The 24,065-nt window shown below is 43.5% G+C and overlaps 1 protein-coding gene across 2 annotated transcripts in view; it reads right to left on the bottom strand.

Annotated features, from left to right (window-relative positions):
* Nucleotides 1-24,065, bottom strand: part of SNAP25 (synaptosome associated protein 25) — a 61,807-nt gene that overhangs the window by 28,862 nt on the left and 8,880 nt on the right. For both annotated transcript variants that reach the window (XM_068186083.1, XM_068186082.1), the window contains exon 2: nucleotides 32-166. In XM_068186083.1, the coding sequence (XP_068042184.1) occupies nucleotides 32-103 (72 nt within the window). In that variant the 5' untranslated portion in view covers nucleotides 104-166. The remainder of the gene's footprint in view (nucleotides 1-31; nucleotides 167-24,065) is intronic.

The following is a 24,065-nucleotide window of genomic DNA, read 5'->3' on the forward strand; positions in this document are numbered from 1 at the left end:
CCCAAGTTCCCAGTTTAGCTACTGGTCTCACTTCATCAGCGAGCTGGTCGGCACGCCGCTGCATTTCTTCCAACTCATTGCGCATATCCGCGTCTTCCGCCATTTTAGCTGTGGGGGTGTTTGGGGACGCTGCGGATCAGGATTTGCCCTCAGCTGCTTTGTGAGCCTGGAAGACAGTGAAAAGGAAGAGAAACACTGCAGTTAGGAGCCGTGCTTAAACGTCAGTCCTACAAAAGCGCTTTTATTACATCCTTGTCCTCACCCAAAGTCTCATTCGGGATAGTAATTCCTACATAGCAGAGAGCAAATCCTTTCTTTTTTCTTAACCTTTCAAATGCAATTCATACAGAAGCTGGACACTTAGGAGATGCTATTTGCTACCAGAAACGATCATGAACCTCATTCATTCTTCTCTAGAATTGAAAGGTTTAATATGAAGGAGGTCAAGGTCAAGCCTATAGCCCTCATATCTTATGTTTCAGCTGCATTGCTTGGAGGGGTGGCTGCTCAGCTAACATTTGTAATTAAATTAAAGATTATGAAACTTTGCAGATTTTTATTAGCTAATGACTTTTCAACCATGCTATTGCTCAGACTGTGAAAGAATATTTACAGCTAGACTGGGAGAAGTCTACATGGGAGAATCCTTCATTTTGGGGGAAGTTACGGTAGGACCTAACTGGTATTTACAACTTCTCCACAAAGTGGGTCAGATTCTGATCTTTGTTATCCCTCTTGATACAGAAGGACATCCCTGAGCTGGTCCTAACCAGAGGTCAGGATGCAGCCCATTAATCCTCGATTTGGTAAATTTCTTTTTTGTTACAAATTCAAGCTATCTCTGATTACTGAGCATGACTTGATTAAGAAAGGCGGGCCCTCCTACCATCTGTCAGGTCTTTATAACAACAACACCAGCTTATTTCTTTGCTTGATTCAAGCATGGCACATTGCAAATTACTGCTCACTGAATGTTAGATTTGCTCATTGCAGGAAAACCTAATTGCAGGTGCAGAGGAGGTGGGGAAGTTGTGGGGGACTGCAAGTAAACAGCCATAAAGCAGATGCCATCGTGCTCAATTACAGAAAGAGGACAAAAGCAGCCCCTTTCAGCAGAGCTGCTCTAAAGAAGGCAGGTTCCCAGGGGCTGTTTTCTGTCCTGTCTTTGCAATATGTGCAGCCTTTACCAAAAAAGATAAGTCAGGGCAGAGCTTGGTTTTAAATTTTATTAATAACAACTCTGTTAAAATAGAAGTTGCTATATATTGGAGATTAAACCATTCCTGTCTTTGATGGTGCTCTCCATCAGGACATCAGGAGTATGGGCTGAGCAGGTAGAGCTGGGTGGCAGCGATATTTCCTGGATCACACCCTGCTTGCTTAGAAAGGTGTAAGGAAAGCAGACAGGCCCTTGTATTTCCTCTGCAGCTTCAGTAAAAGATCTGCTGTTTTTCTTATTTGAGAGGGAATATGTGACCTTCATGCCTTCACATTCGCTGTGCCCTCACTCGTGGTTGCTTTTTCTCTTTGAGGCGACAGCAGGAAGAAATCCATCTCAAGGAGTCAGCCCTGCAGCTACTGGCACAATATTCTACTTTCATCACTGCACACATTGCCACATCCTTGTCAGAGGGAGGCTGGCATTTTGTGATGGGTCACACCATGTGTAGGAGCCCAAATGTCTGCTGGAGAAGGAGGCTACCTGGTCCTGCCAGCTGCGTGATCACAGCAGTGTGAAGGACCAAGCTTAGGCAACTCATCTGCAACCCCAGCTGATGCAAAGGCAGAGCTTAATTTCATGGCTAATACTCAGGCTGGTATTGGACATTTCAAGGATGCTCACAAACGGAAGGAAATGAGCTTTACAAAAAAATAGTGCACCTGGATATTTAGGAGGAAAATATAAACTGGGAACTGGTCTCTTCTGAAAGGGCATGTGAAAGTGTGGGGATACTCTCAAGGCCACTCCAACCTTCCCACCCTGCTGCTGTGCTGGTGGTGCCCTTCGTAGCACACAGCTCCAGGAAAACACTGCTCCTGGCCAGCAAATGGAGCAAGCTCAGGTGGGATAAAAAGAAGTTATTTTGGTAAAGAACCATGCTCCAAACTCCTATCTCACTTGGCACAGGCTGGCTCTAGCACTGGTCACTGCTTCACAAATTGTGCTTTTTTCCCAGATTGAGGCATAACTCAAAGCTGAAATATTTCTGGCATAGCCTCTGTACCAGGATACCAAGATCAAGTCTGTGGACCTAGTTTTCGAGCATCTGGTTAAAATACTCTCCTCTGCCTGGACCCCTTGCTGCACTTGTGCTGGCAGAGTAGTAGCATCAAGCTTGAGCCAAAATCAGGATAATTTGTTTAGGGCTTTGGGACTGATCTAACTGTTAAATACATATAGATGTTGAGGGGCAGGGAAGTGGTTCTGCGCTGTATCTGTTGGTATCATCTCACTAGCTGTAAAGTGGGAGGTGATGCATCAGTGAGAGGGTGGGATGTTAACAGGGAATTCGGTTCATTTTCTAAGCATATCCAGTGTGAGCTGAATAATTACAGACCTGTAAGTGAGTGGAGGTGACATGAGGGCTTTTACTGACAACAGCAACTTACTTATTGACCGTTGGTAAGTCTCTGCAGATTAAAAAAACTTCACAGAAAATTCCATTCTCAGGTAAATTCCAGCCAGACTTTTGATGTTTTCCTTACATTTTTTTTTTTTTTGTTCATGAGCCAGTGGTGGTAATGAGTGGTACAAAAAAAAAAGAAAAAAAAAAGAAAAAAAAAGAAACAACGTGAAGAGACTTTCAGAGAAGCATGGAATGGTTTAGGTTGGAAGGTTCCTTAAAGATCATCTCATTCCAACCCCCTGCCATGGACAGGGACACCTTTCACTAGACCAAGTTGCTCAGAGTTCTAGCCAACCAGACCTTGAACATTTCCAGGGATGGGGCATCCACAGCTTCTCTGGACAACCTGTTCCGATGACTCACCATCCTCACAGTCAAGAATTTCTTCCTAACATTTAATCTAAACCTACTACCTGTCAGTTTGAAGTCATTGTCCCTTGTCCTGTCTCTCCATGCTCTTGTGAGGTTTTTTTTTAGTTACCCTTCTTGGTTTGTTAGAACCATCAGTTGGCATCTTAGTGACAGACGTGTCTTATTCTGCATCAAGCTAAAAAAAGTGTCAGAGCTTGTAACAGGAGAGATGTTGTGCAGCAAGTGATCGAACTTGACAGGTATACTGAGATTGTTTGGTATTTGTAAAGCACTTAGCATGGATTGAGAAATAGCAAAAAGCATTCTTCCAGACAAGTCATTTTACATCAAGTTTTAGTCATAAACAGAAGTGCCCCGCAGCTGTGCTGATTCAACTTTATTTAATAGAAAACTGTGCCCAAGAATCAATAGAGGTTACTGATTTGCACACAGTGTGATAAACTACATATATTTTGTAGATGGCAGGGAATGAGTTTACATTTTTTTTCACATTTTGCAATTTATAATGTGGAACAGAACAGATTAGAGATAGGATTTTACTTGAAAAGTCCTGTTTAGGTTGAAATGCCATTCCAGTGTCATGAATTTTCAACAACAAACCCTGTTATCAATAAAAATTCTGTAGAGAAAAGAATTATGTTTTAAAGGGAATTATTGCTCTGAAGTACAAAGTAACAGTTCTCCCTCCATGGTGTTTCTTAGGAACACCTATAAAAAGCTTTTATTTAAAACTCCTGATGTTTTAGAACATTGAAAATTAACGATTTCAGGAATGGTCAAGGAAAGTTAAACCATGATGAATTTGCTCTTTCTGATACTAGACAGACTTTCAAAAGCATAAGGTCTGGCTCAGGCCCACTGAAACCTGCACTTGTTTAAGTAGAACAGAAACAGGCCTAAGATAGTATCAAGGACTTAGGGTAATAAATTCCTAGCAGAATTTATATTTTTGATACTAGTTGATATTTTGCATTCTGTACTCATTCAAGTTAATTTGAACCAAGTATCAAAATCCTACAATTGCCTTAGGAATCTCTAATATAACTGGAATAAGCTCTCCAAAGTGTACTCTGTACTTCTAACTTAAACTGCATTTTATTTTATCTACAGTCCTTGCAGAGATAACAAATCAGAAAACCAAAGTAGGGATGTAATATGTTAAGCTCTTTCAATCTAAAAATTTGATTAAAAAAATAAAAGATTGCTACAGAAGTTACAGACCCTACATTCACTCAATTTGTGTTTATACTTGTGGCAATTGCCTATACAAATTCAGCCTCAAAATTTCATGTGGACTTTGATTTTTCCATTTTGGAAAAGGAAATTGTCTGGGTTCACACACAAACATCCACGGTGCTCTTTGAAAAGGACAAAAAAGCCCAAACACTGCTACAAAATACTGTGTACAGCATGTTCCAGGCTGCGCTCTGTGTCTCCTACACAATGCAAGGTACAGCTCCAGGCACTTGGGTCATTTAAATCAAATTCCTTGCAGACAGTCTTGTCCCTTATGCCAGTGCTCATACAGAAGCACCACAGACTGAATGTTAGAAAGAAATACAAAGAGAGACTGGCTAATGGAAAGGCACTGCCTATTATACTTCAAATTCTGCATCTGCTCTTTCAGTAGTGCCAAGACGCAGTAAAGAATCCCTTAGCAAGAACATTATATAATCCGTATGGGGTGATACTGAAGGCTCAGAGAGACCTACGTCTGTCCCCAGAGGAAGAGAGATACAGTGACTGACCTTTGAAAGCAAATATTTGTTTCACAGTGATATAAACACTTCAATGCAATAAATACAGGAAAATGAAAATGCTGCAATTTACTGGGGAGAAGGCAACACAGCAATAAAATGTTCTTTTTTTAAGCACTCTCCCTGTTATTAAAGGACACATCTACTCTTCCCATAGATATTTGTAGCCAGAAGGTGACTGCATTGGTGTATTTTACTAAAAAAGTCAGAGTTGGTCAATCCCACTCCTTGTGCCTCTTTTGTAGGATTGAAAGCATTACCATGGTGGTGTGGTGTTCGTAGAGCCACAGAAAACCTGACAAGAGACTTTGAATCAAGTGTCTCAGGATGGATGTTGGGCCATTTAAAGGTTGAATTGGGGTTGCTGCTGTTGTCTGGATGTTGGTAGAAGAAGAAACACTGTCAAAGGGGGAGATGAAGTGCAGCTACAGATGAAGGGGGTCATCTTTGCTCCCCAGTGTTGCCCCTCATTTGGCTTCCCATGTACCATCCAAGGGGTGTTCAGTCTCTATGGGTTCAGGGACAAGGCAGGTCTGGGGCTGTGTAGGATCCTCCTGTCACAGGACACATCCTTTATCCCCTTTATCCTGCTGGACCTCCTCAAAAGCTACCACTGCCCAGTGGGGAGCTCTCTACAGCTCACCTGTCCAGCACATTGGCCATGTCTTTCACCACCTTCACAAGCCTTCCCTACAGGTGCTTCTGGCAGCTGTGTTATAGGAAATGCTCTGGCATTAATCCCAAAGCCCAGTCTTGACCAGGAACTGCCTGGTAACATCAGCAGGGAATGAAATGACATGAAAAGTGTGAACCTGCTGCAAAAGGATGCTTAGAAACCATTACATGTGTGTGTTACTGACACCAGCAGGCTCCCCCTGAAGTTGTGTTGAGGATGCAGTGTTGGAAGGCAGATCCCCACAGAAAGCCAGGAAAGTCACGTGTGTGCTGCCCACAGTCAGTGTGACAGGCAACAGCTGGTGAGAAATGGAAGGGAGTTGGGAACGTATTTTTTGTAGATTGTGGGCTCTCAGCAATGGCCTTCACAAGGTCCAATTTCTCTGACTTTTATCATCTCCGTCTTCTTTGACACAGAGCTTAGCACAATTAATTCTGTCTATAACTAAACATGCCCTGCTTTTGCTCTTACTGTATTTTAACTGATCTGAAAGCACTTGGAGAGGAAATTAAATAATTTTGTAACAAAAAATCCTATTTAAACATTTTACACTGTGGCATAAAATGTAACAATGAAAAATTAGTCAGAATTTTAATTTAGATTTAATTTCAAAATAGATTTGAAATAAAGTCTTGAGGAAAGTCTGCTGTTCAATTCTTCAGCACATCCTATTGCATGGATCTAATTTATCCACAAGATTTTCAGCAAAGTTCTCATTTCCAAAGAAATACCTTTTTAACATTTGTGGTAGGGATTAAGCCAAAAAACTAGAGCTGTGTTTCTGTAGGGTCTGTCAGCCTTAACCCAAGGCACAGACACCTCATCTCTCTCCTTCTGCAATCCCACAGCATTTTGCTTCAAGCCTTTGGGCCCACTTCCACAGCCCAGGCTGACAGGGTATAGTGATAATAACCCATTTCAGTCCAAATTCTTGCTTGATATTCAGTAAAGAGTAATGCCTACTGGTGAGGGCTTGTCAGGCCGTGACTTTGGACAAGACAGGCACTGAGATCTTGCAAATCTGAATTCAGGAGACGTGGGTAATTCCTAGTTTTTTCTTGTCTTCCTGTATCACCTTAGGCAACTCATTTTACTCTCAGGGCTTGCTTGCCTTGCCTGAAGACAGATCTCTGGAGCTGTGCGAGGCGCTGCAGGTGTTGGGTTTCCAGCTGCTGGCTCTATCCCTCAGCACCATGCAGGTGTCCTGGATACCTTCTGATGGGACTGCTTCTCCATGTTTCACAACTCAGACTGTCTCCCTGAATCTCCACAGCACAGATAAAATCCTTCCCTTCCTTCCTATCTTGCCCTTTTGTCCTACTTAAATTGCTGGTGTTGCAGGGCATGGACCAGCACCTTGCCTGGGCTCCAGGACACCTGGGACTTTGGGATAAATGCTGGTGAGCGTGCTGCTATATTGTCACACTGCACCTCTGCCAGCCCACCCCAATCCAAGGCAGGTCAGTGCTGTCCTGTCAGCTGACAGACAACACGGCTGCTCCATGAGGCTCCTCCAATACACGCCCACCACTCCACCAGGCTCCCACACCAGACAAAATACAAGCACCATGCAAGAGACCAGCCATTTTGTAACAATGTCAATTTTGTAACAATGTCAACTCACAGTAATGAAAACTTGACTTTCTATCCATTTAACTTCACTGCTAAAAGAAAACAAACCTCTCAATGTGTTATCTCTTTGCAGTCATTTTTGCACCTATATACCCACACATTTTTCCTTTCTTTTTTTTTTCTTTTTTTTTTTTTTTTTTTTGCTTTCCCACAGAAACAGAAAAACATCCAAGACAAAAATGTTTGTTCTGTTCATCTGGGAGAGCAACCAGGCAGAGAGATGCAGGGTGAAGAAAGAAACCTTCTTAGTCTTAGAGGGAGTGGGCACCACATCTACTGGCAGCACGGAGTACAGACCTGGACAGAACAGACTGCTGTGAATCAAATTCCCTGTTATTGCAGCTCCCTGTCTCATGTAGCATCATTTATAATTTAACAAGCTATTTCCTATGAATCACTAAGCTTATTGTGTTCCCACTAGTTCTGAGTCCACACTTCTCCAATACCTGGAAAATATTTTACTTGTAGCACAAAATGATTCCCAGCTAGGAAACAGCAGCTTGTTCCTGTGCTGGTGTTGTCCTGTGACTTAAATATTTTCTCTTCTTCCCTGGTCTCTCCTTCTCTCTCTCTGAGGTACAGAACCAGGACTTGTAACCTTTCCAAGCATGTCTTATGATGTGAAAGATGAGATCTGTTAGTCCTTTCCTGGTAGGCAGACTGTCATCCTACCAGCTCTTGGTTATGCCAGTTCCATTTGAATTAGTCTTCTCTGGGAAAGGGTGGTTGGCATTTCACAGGGTATTTTTAATCAGAGTATGGGCTCTGCTGAAAGGGCTTAGTGCTTCCCTGTTCTTCCAGGAGATACCTGCTCCAAAATATCCTACAACCTCGCTTGCCATTGGCATAGCTGGATCTTGATGGCTCAGAACAAGAAATCCAGGTATTAGTAGAGAGGATTAAAGAAAACATCTTGACTTGTGAAAAGCTATTTGCATTCTGAGGCCAGAATCTTGGAGAAAAACTAAAGGCATCTGCCTAGCTGGAGGATGAGATTTCCGACTGTGTCATGATTTCCATTAGAACTCAAACCCAAAATCCATTCAGGTCTTCAAAATATTCTCTGGCCACCACTGCAGAAACGATGAGCAGTCAGCCTCTCTTCAATTTGATTCCAACCTGGGTTTCTTTACACTGCTCCTAAGCCACTAAATCTGATTAATGGCCAATTTTAGAAGCCAGTGGTGAAAGTCACGCCCTGTTTCGAGTTGGAGGGAGTGTCACCAATGCCATTAGTGGGGTCAAAATTGCAGGTGGAGCTACGAGCCAGTGACAATGGTTCTGGGAGAGGCCAGCAGTGTGTGGAGGGACAGGTGTGAGTGTGGAAACACCAAACAGAAGTGCTTGGCATCTTAAATACTTTTCTGCCAGATTTTCTTGGGGCTCTAAATTGCTCCCTTCTGTTTCTCTGAGATGGAATAGAAATATAAAATGGAAGTATTGCAAAACATTTGTTGGGGGATTCAAGACACAGCAAGGAATAAGAAAGCTGCATGGCTAATTTTCCTGGGGCATTCCCACCAGGCTCCATGAGGCCTGCTGCATTTCCTGTTCCTAGGTTTGTAGAAAGAAACTGCTCCCTCTGCACAATCTTCTAAAGAGTGCCACAGCTCCTGGTCCAGCCCCCACTCCATATCCACATCCAAACCTGTTCCAGATCTCCTGTTTTAGGTTGATCATCACCCCTCAGCATTCCAAACCATAATGAGCTAGGGGTGAAGAGCCTCCTTCTGTGCCTTCAGGAACCAAGAGGAGCTGCCCCCGTGGCAACAAAGAAAGGGTGCTGAGCTTCTGCATAAGAGCATTAAATAGTAGTTGTTCAAAAGACCTTGTTCCATGCTGCCTCAACCTTTCCCACGTCTTCTCTGCCTCTGCAAAGTCAGCGTAAAATGTCAGAAGAGTTCCACTCTCTTGTATTACACACAGATCAAATCAATGGCAGCAAATACAAACCAGTAGAGCTCATCCTCAAATTTCTTATAATGACCCAAGAAGGCAGCCTGACAACTGAGGAAAGACGTTTTTAGGCTACATGCATGATGAAAAGGAAACCCACAAATTCAAGAAGGATTTTTTTAGGCTAAATGGATGATAGAAAGGAAACTCGCAAACTGGAGAAAGAATTTTTTTTAGGCTAAATGGATGATGAAAAGGAAACCCACAAACTGCAAAAAGGTATTTTTAGGCTAAATGGATGATAGAAAGGAAACCCATGAGTATTACAGTAAGAAAAGAGAGCACATTTGCGTTGGCCTGTCACAAAGCAGAGCTAATTTCTGCCACAGTCTTTGTAAGTCTGCAAGTCAGGAGAAAATTTTGTGGTAACTTTATTTAATTTGAAAGTGATTTTTTAAAAGTTAAATTGAACATAATAATGAGTAACTTCACAGTTAAAACAGATGTGAAGTTCTTCATTTGTATGTTAAAAATCGGTGCTATCCCATCTTCACTAGTCCTAGGACTCCTAGGACAAGCTGTGAGTTTAAGTAGTACATTTTACAGGCTTAGTGTGGAATGGCTGCTGATTGTGACAGAAGGGAAAAATGTGGAAAAAATTGGCAGTGACACAGTTAACCTCGTCAGCATCGATGTTGTCAAATCTTTGATTTCAAAGTGATAGACAGGAATAAGGTGTTTCCCTGATGGTTTGCTTGTTACAGGCTGTCAGCACACTCAGCTGGCATTTCACTTTTTTCTGCATGGTTTGCATTTGCAAGATTTCTCTGCAGCCCAGTACTCACACCTACCCCTGCCCCTGAGCTGTGTAACACCAGTAAGGACCTTCAACAGAAATTTAAAAAATTCAATTAATGCAGCTCTTGTTAAATATAAACATTTTAATAGGCGAGTAAAATACACTGTGATCGTGAGGGCATCAGGAATGTAAATAGACAACATTTCCCCTCATGTATTTGTGGTAAACAAAACTATTCATTATGTTTATAATATTCATCCTTTCATTTCTGCCTGGTGGTAAAAGCATTTCAAGCAGTGGGCTGATATATTTTTAGCAGAAATCTTCTTTAACTAAGTCATCAGAGTCAAATCAGCAGCTGACAAAATATAAGCATTATGAAACTGGGCTGATGATGTTTTTTTGTAGAATTGGATTTTTAATGGAAGGATGATTTTTTTCAGCTAGGAGGGACAGCAAAAAGAGATATTTAAGAAATTATCTCATTGTCTTTGGGATTCTTGGTTATCACTGATTATTCATGTTCTGTCTACCCAGCCTTCTGCTTGTTATATCATACAGCATCTGAAGCAGGTAGCAAGAAGGAAGGGAACTTCCCAGCTTGGGCTTTTTCCCTTGTGCATGCAGCCATCTGTGGTGAGGGCACTGTCACGTTAAGATGCAGCACCATCAGTGAAATAGCAAAGGCACAAGAGTTTGCAGGCCTGAGTCAAAGCCCATGACCTCGAGGAACTGCTCTCCAAAATGAGTCTCCTGCACCTCCCCACTACGGCCAGTGGGTTTTCTCTGGAGCAAAGGAGCTAAAAAAATGAACAAGCAAAACAAAAAAAGGCTGACCTTTCTGAGGGTGCCCTGAGTATCCCCCAAGGATATCTCGTGCTTTAACATGGTCTTGGCTCAGGGCTCACTTTCTGCCACTTCCTACCCTTGGCTCCTCTCTCCTCCACTTTGTGTTGTGGTCTCTGCTAGGAACTTAAACTGTGGATGCAGGATTTAAAGCTGAAGGAGAGTTCATGAACTTTGAAAAGCTTACTTCCTTTCAAGAAAAAAAGAAATAGCTACAGCCATATTATAAAAAGAAAGGACCCTATTTAGTTTTTAACTCCCCCCCTTCTCTGTTTGTACACAGGTGACACATAGATAGACGTGTGTGTACATAAAATGCAGCAGGCACAATTTAAGGACATAGTAGATTATCTTTTTTAAAAGGCAGTTTATGTAACAAAAAGGACTGGGAACCCAATTTTAAACTACTAAACCTTTTACAAGTTTAAATTATATTATTTCAAGTCTCTTTTACAGAGTCACAATAACAAAAATTCCTGCTGCTAAACATCTCATCACCCTGAAGGGAAGCTGGACCCTTGACCAGTCCAACCCATTCCCAAAACCCTGCAGTGCTGCAAATGCTGTTCAGAGAAGGGAAAGATCTGGCAGCTTCCTTCACTGGGCACAACTGGAAGACTAAATGGGACGGTCCTCGGGTCATATCCACCATTCTCTGGTGTTAGATACTTGTATCAAAACCAAAAAATTGGGAACAACCGGGTAAGGTGGAAACAGTGGATGCTTAAAATGCACTTAGAGTTGTACAAGTCAAATATTGAAAGCATCTGACATTTCTAGGCTAAGAAACAAACTATATTAGCCACAGGAATGCATATTAGCAGCCCACAGGTATGCAAAACTTATTCACCTGTTTTCAAAGGCCACTGCTGCTTTCTGATTCACACCTACAACTAATTCCTGGCTGCTACTCATTTTCCAGGAATCAGTAATACAAATGCAAAGAAGGCTGATTAGAAACCTCTCTTTCTTCAAGAGTCCATTTCAGCCTTCACAGGATGATGAGAAAAACCCCAGCGCACTCCTCCAGGCAAGATTACCCAGACTTGCAGGCGAGGATTTTAGCTGTACTAATACAAGAGCACAACTTCTTTTCTTTTTTTTTCTTTCTCCTTTCTTTTTTTATTGACCAATCAATTCAACAACAGGCTTGATAGTGCCTCAAGGGCATTGCTTTCAACCATGTGATCAGCAGATTAACAGAGAGGCTGCAAAATCCTTTCCGCTCAAACTGTTTTAACAGAGGATCAAAATCTTCCTCTCTGCGTGGGGATTTTTATTTAGCTAGTTCTTTTTATTGAGTTTGCACATGTTTGTGAAGGAATTAAGGCCTGCAAGGGCATGCAAGATGGTCTGGTTTGGCTGCTAACCTTTTCCTTTCAATTTGTGTTTGGCAGTCGAAAGTTTTCCAGTTCCTTATGGAAATGTTGTCCCTTCCCCGGGTCCTACATTTGCATCATTAACCTCCATCAACCCACAGATGCTGGCCCTGAAAAGATGGAATTTAAAACATTTTGAAAGAGCCCCCCCATTTCCCTGCTGCACTAAGGGGGATGGATATGTTGAAACAGTCTGTGATACAATCTGCAGGGGAACGGTTTGGGAGATTTGGGAGCTGGGTAAGTCCTGTGGGGTCATGTGAGATTTATAGAGCTCTGCTGAACAGTAAAACAAGAGATTAAATTTGATCATGTAAATAAAATAAACAGCAATTAACTGTTTCTTGGCCGCAGCAGTCTGGCTCCTGGGAAGCAACTGTTTGCACCATGGAGGTACATGGGGACTCCTGCTGAATTCCTTAATGTTCAGTGCCCAGACCCCTGAGCTATGAAGGTACAACTACTGCTGGTGGCAAAAGGGTGCATTCAGTGCTGTAGACATGAAGAAAACTGCGCACAAAATACCCTGAAACAGAGCAGAAAACCAGACTGCCTTATATCCATCTAAGACATAAAAGCACACCTGGAGCTCCAGAGTTGGAGGATCAAAAGTGAAGGTCCACACATAACATGGCTGAGAGGTTTCTTTGGCTCTAGCACATGTGGAAACAAAACCAACCCCTCACTCAGCTGCTGGATGGTGAACCCCAGCAGTGAGGTGGGACAAGAGCAATTCACATACTAACAGAAACAGCAAGAATAAACTCAGCAAAAAAAAAAAAAAAAAAAAAAAAATTAATAGCTGACATTTGACAGCAATCACAGTCTGGTCACAAACAAGTCACAGAATTCAGCACATAGAGGATTTTCCCAGAACTGTGCCTGGGTATTCCCACAGTTCTGCAGTCAATATCCCATAGCTCCAGATTTCAAGCAGAGTGTGTGCACACAGCTGAGGGCAGAGGGATTTTGCCTCACTGCCTGGCAATGAAAACTCCAACTCTATTTTCATTTAATCTCTAAACCTTTTTTTGCCTTTGCTGGGACCCACATGAGGTGACTTTGGGTCTTTAAGACCAGAGGCTTTATAAAAAGCCATGCCAAAATGTCCTTCATAAATTATTCCTTGCAGAGGATGAATAGTGACAGCCAATCTGATTCTTCCAAACATTTAAACAGTGCTTGGTTTGCATCAGAAAAACAGGATTTGCCTTCCAACATCTCCACCTTCATAAGACTCTCATTTATTTAGGTGCATCTGCATTCATTCACCTGAGCGTAAATCCAGAGAGTTTCTGGATGTAGCTGCTTTTCCAGCCCTCTGTAGGAGAGCACCGCTTGACAGCACTAGAAAATGCTCTACCCCACAAGGTGTTTTTTTACACTCCTAAGTAGCCAAGCAGCCAGTGTTCAAGGGGAGGTGTCTCAAGCGCATGGTGCACCCAAGGCCTTTGCTGCAGCTGTTCAGGGAACAGTAAATGTGTCTCTCCTCTGAGACCCACCAGTAGAGAGGCACCTTTTCAGGTTTGGGTAGAAGAGCTCTGGTCTTTCAGTATCAGCCAAAATCCCTTGATTTTTTCAGCTGGTTTTAGTTTTGGAAAGCTTTACCATCACTTCTACCCCTCCTGCAAATGTATGAGGATTTTTAGAAATGGAAACATTTTGAAGACAAGAACAATACTTGCTAATGAAGTCATTTGTAAGTAAAATAAGTTCCAATCAAGAATATTGACTTGCTTTACTATATATTTATAAATACTACTCCTGTAAGTAAAGACAGCAGGATAGGGCATGAACTTCATGTGAATGTAATCCAATTTAAATCTAAAGCAATCATTGTTTACTTGTGTATTTTATGTAATTTAAATTCCTGAAAAACCTGTGGTTCTTTATTCTTGACCTAACAATAATGTACGAACAATCCTGTGTCTGAAACAGAATTTATTTTCTGCAAGCAACATTGCCCTTTTCAGATATTTCAGACTGAACTGCTTTCACCATGCTGACAATACTTTTCTATAAGTGAATAAAGAGAAGGAGATGATGCCTTCCTTCCTGAAGCCCCAGTGGCACACACAGCAGAAAATCCATTTGGTGTAAGAGATCTTGGAGTGCAGCTGCTGTCTTCACACTTCACCCAAGGGTAGATTGGAGGCCACAGATTTAAATGAAATTACTCTTGTAAGCTTTGAAAATTCATCTAAGGAGCAGATCTCAAGGACACACAGCCTGGACCCATCTGGTAGACTAAAAGCCCCTTGTTCAAGCAAATAAAAAAACCCACCCATTGTTGTGGGAAAAGGGGAATATTTATGTCACTTACATCAGTTAATGGCTTAAGAAAGCTTTGTGACTGTACTTCAGCTCCTGTAAGCTCGGAGCCCTGTGACTGACAGCCAAACTGTTGTCCAAAAACTTCCCAGGCTTAGCCCAGATGCAACGTGCAGTGGGCAAAGTCAGGAAGCACATCTGTGGCCCCAGCCCTGGGGCTCGCTGCGCTGGTGCTGAAATACCAGTGCTGTACTGAAAGGGCTGTGCTTCCAGGTGACCTTGAGCTGAAGAGAACAGGGCCAAGAGATTTATTTAAGGAGCCCGTGGGGGAACATGGTCTATTTTTAAAGAAAAATAATCCTTTTTTTTTTGTGGGTTTATTACACTTTGGGCCTGGGTGACTGCCAGAGAGAAAGGAGCGCTCCCCTCCTCAGAGGGATGCTGTGAGCCCTGATGTTTTCTGCAACCCCTGCCCAATCTCACTGGGTTCCTCTGCTCCAGCAGCAGTGGGATGCCTTTCTCCCTCTCCCACCTCTCATAACCAGAATCCTCCTTTCCCAGGGTGTCGCCTCCTTGCAACACGCCGGCTCCTGCAAAGCAGAGGGCACTGCAGTGTCTGCGGCGAGCCCTGCTCGAGTCCCTCCGAGGCTGCCGTGAGGCTGCTGAGGAGGAGCTTTGCTGTGCTGCTGTTAAACCCGGCAGCCGCGAGCAGGGAGGGGGTGCTGCGGCGGCCGTTCTGCTGGAGGAAGCGCTGCAGCCTCTCCTCGGGCATGTGCCGGCAGCTGCTGCAGGATCCCAGGCTCTCCCTGGGCTACCGGGCGAGGAGAGGGGTCAGCCTTGGCAGCCTCGGGACGAGGGAGAAGTGCAGTTTTTGGCGAGGCTTCGTGCTCTGCCCTGCGTTTGTGCAAACCCAGGTGAAGGGATGCACCACAACAAGCTGACAGATTATCTATTTCTGTCCCTTTTCCCTGCGTTCCCCATTCCTCCCCATGAGGCTGCCTTGAATCCAGGTTAAGTAATTCAGGATAGCAGAGTCACGAAAAGACTAATTAATTCCTCAGGTTTCATTGGACATTAAGGGTAATCACTGTCTGAAACTTCAGACAGGCCCTGGATGAACACGAACTGTCATCAGTGCCCAGCAGACAGCTGCCAGCAGTCTGGGAAGCAAATTTAGCTCCCATCTGAATTACGGGAGCCCCAAAATACAGATCCTGATTTAAAACTTTGTCCTGGCATATAGAAATAACTGCAGCTGTAGCTGAAACTGGCAAATTAATGGGAAATTGATTTTAGATTAATTCTGTATTTAAGGAAAAAAACCACCAGCTTGTGAGGGAGGGCTCTGAATGCCTCTTTTTCTTCACCGCTGAAAAGCAGGGAAGTGCCTTGGGCTGGGTGAGATAAACTAATGCTGAGTTCATTGAGGGAAGGATTTAAAATCTGTCTTTCTGAGGACTTGCCCTAAGAGCCTGGAACAGGTCACTCTCTGTAATGAACTATAAAAGTCCGTCTTCCTGTCAGGCAAAGGTGCAAAAGAAAACTCCTGCACAGATTTTCTAGGGGCATTAATCTCTCTTGTACTGAAGCAATGGAATCTTCCTTATGAACCCAGGGCAAGCAAAGTTTAACTCATAAGGCTGCTTTCAAAGTAGCTCATATTGACTAACTTGTCTGATTGTAAATATTTATTTGTAATGAAAAATCAAAATTTATTAATATTTAAGAATCATTCTCTGAAAGCAGAGCTTTCCCCTGCTGGTCAATATCAAGTAGAAGAAATTTCTCTGCTACTGAAACGTGGCACTTCCTATTCTACATCCCAAAATGAGTTCACTCAGTCCAGGCACCTGTTTGCATAATAACCTGTGCCATTTTCTTCTGAGGAATATGTTAAATTCCCTGAGATGGAAAACAATAGACCAACCCATGAATCCTGTTAGAAGTTGATGAATGTCAGGAGTGATCATCCACTGGGAAATTTCTCTCAGTAGTTTTATGTGTCTGAGCCAGGTTAGTGGAACTTTTCATTACATAGGGATCCTAGTTCTTCGGCAAGCCTTGCTGCTTCAACCTCCTCTGACTTGAAAAATGAACAAGAATTTTAAAATCTACCCCAAAGCTTAATGAGGCTATTTTATTTCCAGGACATTTCAACAGGCCTTAAGCTAAGCACTAATACAAGCTCACAAATAATACAGGTGGCACAAATGCAACCTTTTATGGCATAGATATGGAAAATGGAATAGAACCCACATATCTTCACCTCGTTGTGTCTCAGTGCAACAATAAAATTCATCTGAAAGCTCATTCCTAGAATTAATAAACACGCTGAACTGCAGTGCTGGGAGCGTTAGGTCAGGAGCAAATTAATGTCATGGAGGCAGTGAAGCCTGACTAGGTAAGGCATGTGCAATGTTTGAGCTGCTAAGAAGGCTCCTTCCTTCCACTGCTGATTAACTCTGTGGTTAGCAGAGGCAGCCATGTGCCTGTCAGGACAGTCTGGCCCCTGAAATTGCCAACAGAGCCCTTATGGGTCCCTGCCCCAAAAGTTACCAAATTCAAAAATCCAAAACCAGTGTGTGGTGCTTAGCCTCATTTAAGGAGAGAAATGATGAGTTGGTAGGTGCACTCTCCCCTTCCCTTGCCTTCCCACCACTGGGATTTGCTTGCTCTTCTGGACATGAAGGCCATAACCACTGAGGAGCAGAGGGAGTCACACACTGAAGGTCTGTGGGCACAGGTTCATGGCATCAGCAACTGCTCACAGAGACCCAGGAATGAGAGTGGGCACCTGTCCTCTGCCTCCCAGTGGCCATCCACCCCCAGGGTCAGGGCAGCCCCTAAACATGACCAAATCAAGTTAGACAGAAGGCAATCACAGAATATGAGCCTTCCATGTATCCCCAAAGTCACCTCCCAGCAGGTGCCTTGGCCATCTTCCCAGGATAACAGGTAGCCTCAGGCCCTTGGTGGCCCCACCCAAGGCCACTAAGGAACGACAGCTCCTATCAGCTTGTTTTCCTTTAAGACTCTCCAAGGCCCACAAGCAGAAGAGGCACAGAGTGTGGGTAAAGCCAGGGAAAGGAGAATTGTGTTCAGCTTTTCCAGCTGTTCTGGAGGGCAATTTTGTAGAGCCTGAGACTTGAGAAAGTGCCCAGAGGGTACCACAAGGGAACCATCACAAGTGTATGCTGTGGTAAAAATACAGAATTCAGTAGGAAAACAGTGTTAAAACATTATTTCTCCATCCATTTGTTGATTTAAAAGAGATCTTTCTTTCTGACCCATGGCACAGCACCTGCTATTCCAAACAATATAAATTTCAAGGCCATGTATTTTGTTCAATGCTATTTCCAGAAGAGACAGAAACCTGCATCACAGGCTGCCAGCCACAGCTTCCATATTATCCCAGACATCTGATGCAACATCTCCAGAAAAAAAAGATTAAAAAAAGATTGGATGTGGCACTCAGTGCTATGGTTTAGGTAAAGTGTTAAGGCATGGGTTGGACTCAATGGATCTTTAAGGTCTCTTCCAAGCCAGTAATTCTGTGAATTCTGTGAAATGGGTGGGCCATGAGAAGCCCAAACTGCTCTTAATCTGCTTCATCTCATCCAAAAATGAGACATAAACATTTCCCACTTTCATTACATTTCTGTCACCAAAGTTATGAGGCTGGGAAGGCTTTTTTAGCATCTTCGAAGCACAAACAAAAAAACTTTGTCCCCTTCTCTCCCCAGTTCCAATTGTATGTCAATATTTCTTGGCTCTGAAGTCTATAATCAGTCTAAGTGTGTTAGGGGGTTTGGGACTAAACAATAGAACAAATGTCATTCATCAGCAGAGACTGTTTGGCAGGAGCTGAACAAGGCTCATGCCAGACAGAGAGACTGACACAAGTAAGCAAAGAAACAGTAAAAAGTTTCCCATTTTGTTGGAAATGTGCAATATACTGATTTTATAAACTAATCAAATAACGATCAAAATGCTTACTAAGAAGATTAGAACTCTTCATTTCTTATGTAAATGGAAGCTTTGCAGAAAATGGAAAAAAAAAAAGGACATATTTATTTCTAAAAAATACTGTCATCATTTTCAAAGCTTGCACAGAAATTATTCCTTTTCTTTCCTTCAGGAAATCAAAGATCTCTTTTCACTGCTTGGGGATCTGACTACCTTGTCACGTATTCTGCACACACACTTAGTCAGCCAGCTACTAAAACAGAGGCAATAGGTTATGTTACTTCTGGAGGGAAGGACTGTTCTCTCAGGAATTGGAATAGGTAAAAAATGCATAACATTTCTAATCTAAAATACTATATTTCCCCCCATATTTTGCATTTTCAGCTTTCATATTTTACCATATAATTGAAATGTCCTCATGTGAGAAATACTAATTCGTTTATGCAGTAATGGAGGCATTTATCCAGAGTGAGGTGGTTGAATTCTGAAACAAATTCATCTCAACAGCATTGATTAAACAGTATTTCCATATTCTTTGCTGGTCTGATTTATTAAACAAACAATCTCTCAGTGGCCCATACTTCACAACTAGATCAGGACATCATTCAATGGGACACAACAACATAGTAGATGAATAAACTTTAATGGTAGTTTAATTAAAAACCTAACTGATCACAAACAATAGTATTTGTGTTTACCCGAACAAATATTTACATTTTTACATATGCAAAACTGGCAATTTTGGCTTTCACAGTGACAACAAATATTTGCAGCTCCTTTTGTCAATGTATCTTTTTTTTATTGAGTACTAAAGAACCTCATCCTTTAACAACCGATTTCCTTAGTTCATTATTAACCTTCATAAAGTTCATTCTTCACATGGCTTTACAATGTGCTTCCCATGAAAATGACACTTGTCCTTTGCTTTTTTATGGGTTCTAGGCAGAAAACTTGGAGAAAAGTCAGAGATGTTTGCAGTAATGGCCAACTAAGCTCTCATCTGACACAGGAATGGAACTTCTTGAACCACAAGTGAGCGGCTTAATTTCCTATGACATCTGCAGTTACATCTGGACATTTCCCTTTAGTCCATCTGTATCTGGCAGTCCTACAGTGTGCATCATTTGCCCAAAGAATCCAGATTGCTGCTGATTCTCACAAGTCCACATGCATTCATCTTCCTTTGAAGTGAGACAGGTCTTGGCAGTTCTGTTAAAATTTTTTAAACAATCACGTCTCTATCTCAACTCCAAATAATCCACTTCTGTCCTGAGATGGACACTTTTTTTGATACCCTGAATCTTGTTTGCTGTGTCTCATCTCCTATAGAGTGACCATGAGTTTGTGTAATGAGGCTGTCACCTAGAACAAAACCTTTTTATACCTCACTGGTTCAAAGCCAGTTAACAGGCTTTTCTCCATACTCCAACATATGGTAGCACAGAAAGGGATTTTCTGAAATTCAGGTTGAATGTTCTTGTTCCAGCATTCCCAGGAACTTGCTTAGAATTTTCCATGTATAAAACTGTATTGCCTTCCTGCAATAACTATTTGTTCCTCTCTGTTACTCATGGCAGGGGCCTGAACAGCCTGTCATCTTCCTTTAGGATGACTTTCAACAACGTTAAAGCATCTATGAGGAACATTTTAATCCAGACAAGCTAAATCACTGTCCTAGATATTTTTCTTTGCTCGGTGTGATTCTCTGAGGGCTGCATCTCTTGTGATTGTTGCTGTGACAGTTGCTATTTCTGCAGAGGTGAATGTGATAGCTCAGCTGGGGAAATGGGACCAGCATGCATCCAGCTGCAATTCTGCATTTTAATAGCCTCAAAACAAAGTTATTTCACATGTCTCTGTCAAGATTTCCATCAAAAATCTTGTGGATAAAGTTACAGGAAAAAATGCCTGCCAAAATAGCACTTTTAAAAATACTTATTTAGGAATATTCAGAGAGAGCAAATTCTGGATTTGAAACACAAGCTTTTCCCTGTTCCCACACCTTCCCACATCTGCAGCTCTTGCACACTCAGCAGGAGAGCAGGAAGCTCTTGGGACAATATGGAAGGAATGCAGTACAGGTAGAGCCTCGAACGTGTGCAATGAGCTGTCTGAAGATCCAGAGATTTTTTTTTCTGAAAAAAGACTCATTAAATCATTTCAGATGAAGAGGAAGCCAAGGAAATCAAAATTCCTGGTGAGCATTCCCAGAACACAGAAAATGATGGGGATTTCACTATATAATTAGTTTGCTGCAAATTGCTCTCTGATTTCTCGAAGTGCGTCATACCTTGAGCATATCTGAGCCACGTGATTACTGAGGTGCTGATGAGCCACTTTTCTCAGCCCTGCCTCTGTGCTGGACTTAAAGAACAGATCCAGCAGAGGTGAGTCAGTTCTGCTCTGCAATGCTGGAGAGAGGACCTGACCACGTTCTGCTGTAGACAGATGGTGACTCATAGCAAAATAGCTCTTATGCTCAACTGGTTCAGGGTTTGATGGAATACAATACATCCCTGCCTTGTACAAACCACAGTCTGTTTGTGTCTATGTGACTTTCTGCAGAGTCTCAGTCAGAATTAAGTCACTGCTAGCTCTAAGATTCAGGGAGGTGTGGTGGTGTTGGTTTCTGTGTAGTGTACAAGAGCACAGCTGCAGCCCTGTTTCCTTGGGCATGTCAAGAATGGTGTTCAAGGCTTCCTGAGCCTCTGTTGTGCACTGTGTGCTCCAGTTGCACACTGCCTTTCCAGTGGAAAGGAGGAGCAGCTCCAAGGCTTGTCCTCTGCGTAATGCAGCTGTGCATTATTGAAGTGTTTGAACTCCAGACATTTCCTTTTGAACAGGCTCCTTTGTTACTGTGTCCAGAGAGTTAAAAAGGGCTTAATTATGGCCAAACAGATCTTCCACTTCCACTGAAATGTTTTGAGAAGTGCCTATGTTAAGAGCTGCTCTCTTAATGTAAGAACTGTCATTCTTTCAGTAGCAACACCCTTAAACCTGGAGTATTCCTGACAAAACTCCCTGTTGCTCTGGAAGCCAACCCAGTTAGTGCTGTCCCAGCTCAACAGCCTGTGATGGGTCAGCCCTGATTATGCCAAGTGCCCACCGAAGCCACAGCTCAACAGAACAGGGAAGAGAAAATACAACAAAATACTTGTGGGTCGAGATAAAGACAGGGAGGTGATGCAGCAATTTCTCTCATAGGCAAAACAAACCAAGCTCGGGAAAAGTTATTGAATTTATTACCAATCAAGTTGGAGTATGACAGTAAGAAATAAACCCAAATCTTGGAACACCTTCCCCCCACCCCTCCCTTCTTCCTCAGTTCAACTTTTCTCCCAATTCTCTACCTTCTCCCTCCAGCAGGGAATGGGGACTGTGGTCAGTTCATCACACATTGACTCTGCTGCTCCTTCCTCCTCAGGGGGAGAATCCTCACACTCTTCCCATGCTCCAGTGTGGGGCTGCTCCCATGTGAGACAGTTGTCCATTAAATTCTGCACCTGGGTCCTTCCCATGGGCTGCAGTTCTTCCTGAACTACTCCAGCACGATCCCTCTCCCCAGGGTGCAGTCCTTCAAGAACAGGCTGCTCCAGCGTGGGGCCATTCCATGGGGTGCAGTCCTTCAAGAACAGGCTGCTCCAGCGTGGGGCCATTCCATGGGGTGCAGTCCTTCAAGAACAGGCTGCTCCAGTGTGGGGCCATTCCATGGGGTGCAGTCCTTCAGGAACAGGCTGCTCCAGCGTGGGGCCATTCCATGGGGTGCAGTCCTTCAGGAACAGGCTGCTCCAGCGTGGGGCCATTCCATGGGGTGCAGTCCTTCAAGAACAGGCTGCTCCAGCGTGGGGCCATTCCATGGGGTGCAGTCCTTCAAGAACAGGCTGCTCCAGCGTGGGGCCATTCCATGGGGTGCAGTCCTTCAGGAACAGGCTGCTCCAGCATGGGGCCATTCCATGGGGTGCAGTCCTTCAGGAACAGGCTGCTCCAGCGTGGGGCCATTCCATGGGGTGCAGTCCTTCAAGAACAGGCTGCTCCAGCATGAGTTCCCCACAGGATCACAAGTCCTGCCAGCAAACCTGCTCCAGCCTGGGATCCTCTCTCCGAGTCCACAGGTCCTGTCAGGAGCCTGCTCCAGTGCGAGCTTCCCATGAGGTCACAGCCTATAAAGCCATCCCCCTGCTCTGGCATGGGTCTCCTCCATGGGGTGCAGGTGGATCTGCTCCCCTGTGGACCTCCATGGGCTGCAGAGGCACAGCTGGCTTACCACAGTCTGCACCATAGGCTGTGGGGGAGTCTCTGTTCCGGCACTCGGAGTATCTCCTCCCACTCCTTTACTGGCCTTGGTGTCTGCAGAGCTGTTCCTCCTACACTTTCTCACTCCTCTCTCTGGCTGCAGTTGCTCTTGTGCAGGTTTTTCCCCCCTTCTTAAATCTGTTATCCCAGAGGAGCTGCCACCATCACTCACAGTCTCAGCCTTGGCCAGCAGTAGGTCCATCTTGGAGCCAGCTGGCACTGTCTCCACTGAACCTAGGGGAAGTTTCTGGGAGCTTCTCACAGAATTTGCCCCTCGTATCCCTCCCAAAACCATGCCATACAATGCCAGTGCATAGCCACATTTCTCTGATTGCTCTGATGAGCTCACTGTCTCCCATGTGCCAGCTCAGGAGACCAAGCTCTACGATACTCCATTGCAGCTTGTCCTGCTGGACAGCTTGTCCTAAGCAAAGCAGTGCAATCCTCACCCTGAGACATGATCTCCAAAATGGCCGTGACTTTGTTCCCTTCTCCCCCTCGCTCTGGCCCATAAAACCACTCATCTGAGCAACTGCTTACAGGCAGGACGTTCACAAATCCCACCTCGCAGTGGGATCTCTCCGCTTCTGATGATCCCCTCTTTACCACTTCCCATTCCCTCACATGTCTTCAGCTGTGAGGCAGCAATTTAACCCCCCATCTGGCGCTATTAATTTGCACTGATAACTTCATGTCTCTTCTGCAATAGGCTTCTATTTCTAACACACTTGAAAAGAGGGCCTTTTTTAGGCTTTCTAGCAAAAGGAAAAATGTCTGGGGTCTGCCTTGTGATATCACAAACACTGGTTTGCTTTTACTTTCAGTGTAAGTGCTGCAGAGCAAGTGCACATCTCCAGCACCGCAGTGAGTGGGTAGCAGTCGTTTTCCTTTTGCTCTGCTGTTTGTCTCTGAGACACCAACTACAGGGGAAACCGCTCACAAATCCTGCCATCCTGCTGTCTGTATGTGCCTATAAAACTGAGATTAGGTGTAAGAATGTACCTCTGCACCCCTCTGCATTGTGAAATGCAAAGATGGAACAGAAGGTTGTGGCTGCTAAGGGGAGTGAGAGTGTTTTATAACGTAACACTTCAGGACACCTTTAAAATTACTCTATCAAAAACTTGAGGATTGATTTTTACTTTTTAAGTCGAGGTAATTGTTAATGGTGTGCTCGTAGGGAAAGAACAGCAAGAAAGAGAATTAAACAAAAAGCCCATCTTGTCCTTTCTCTTATTTGAGTCTACTGGCCTTTGTCTTTTTTTTTTTTTTTTTGTATTTGGGTTTGTGCTTTGTTGGGTTTTTTTCATTCCCCTAGTTATTTGTTCTGCTTTTTTTCCTCTTCTCCTCTTCTTCATCCTTATTGGTACAGTGGATCACATTCTGGTTAAGATAAAGCAACTCTTCTAAGCCCAGGAACTGGCCTACTGTGTTTGACAACACTGGAGAGCCTGGTTAAATTTTGAAAGGTCTCTGACTTCCCCGCTGCAGGAAGATGATTGTTTTGAGAAATAGATTCTGACTGCAGGCATGAATGGAAGAACTCTGTCT

Source organism: Anomalospiza imberbis, chromosome 3 (genome assembly GCF_031753505.1).
Source record: "Anomalospiza imberbis isolate Cuckoo-Finch-1a 21T00152 chromosome 3, ASM3175350v1, whole genome shotgun sequence".
In the NCBI taxonomy this organism is placed as follows: domain Eukaryota; kingdom Metazoa; phylum Chordata; class Aves; order Passeriformes; family Viduidae; genus Anomalospiza; species Anomalospiza imberbis.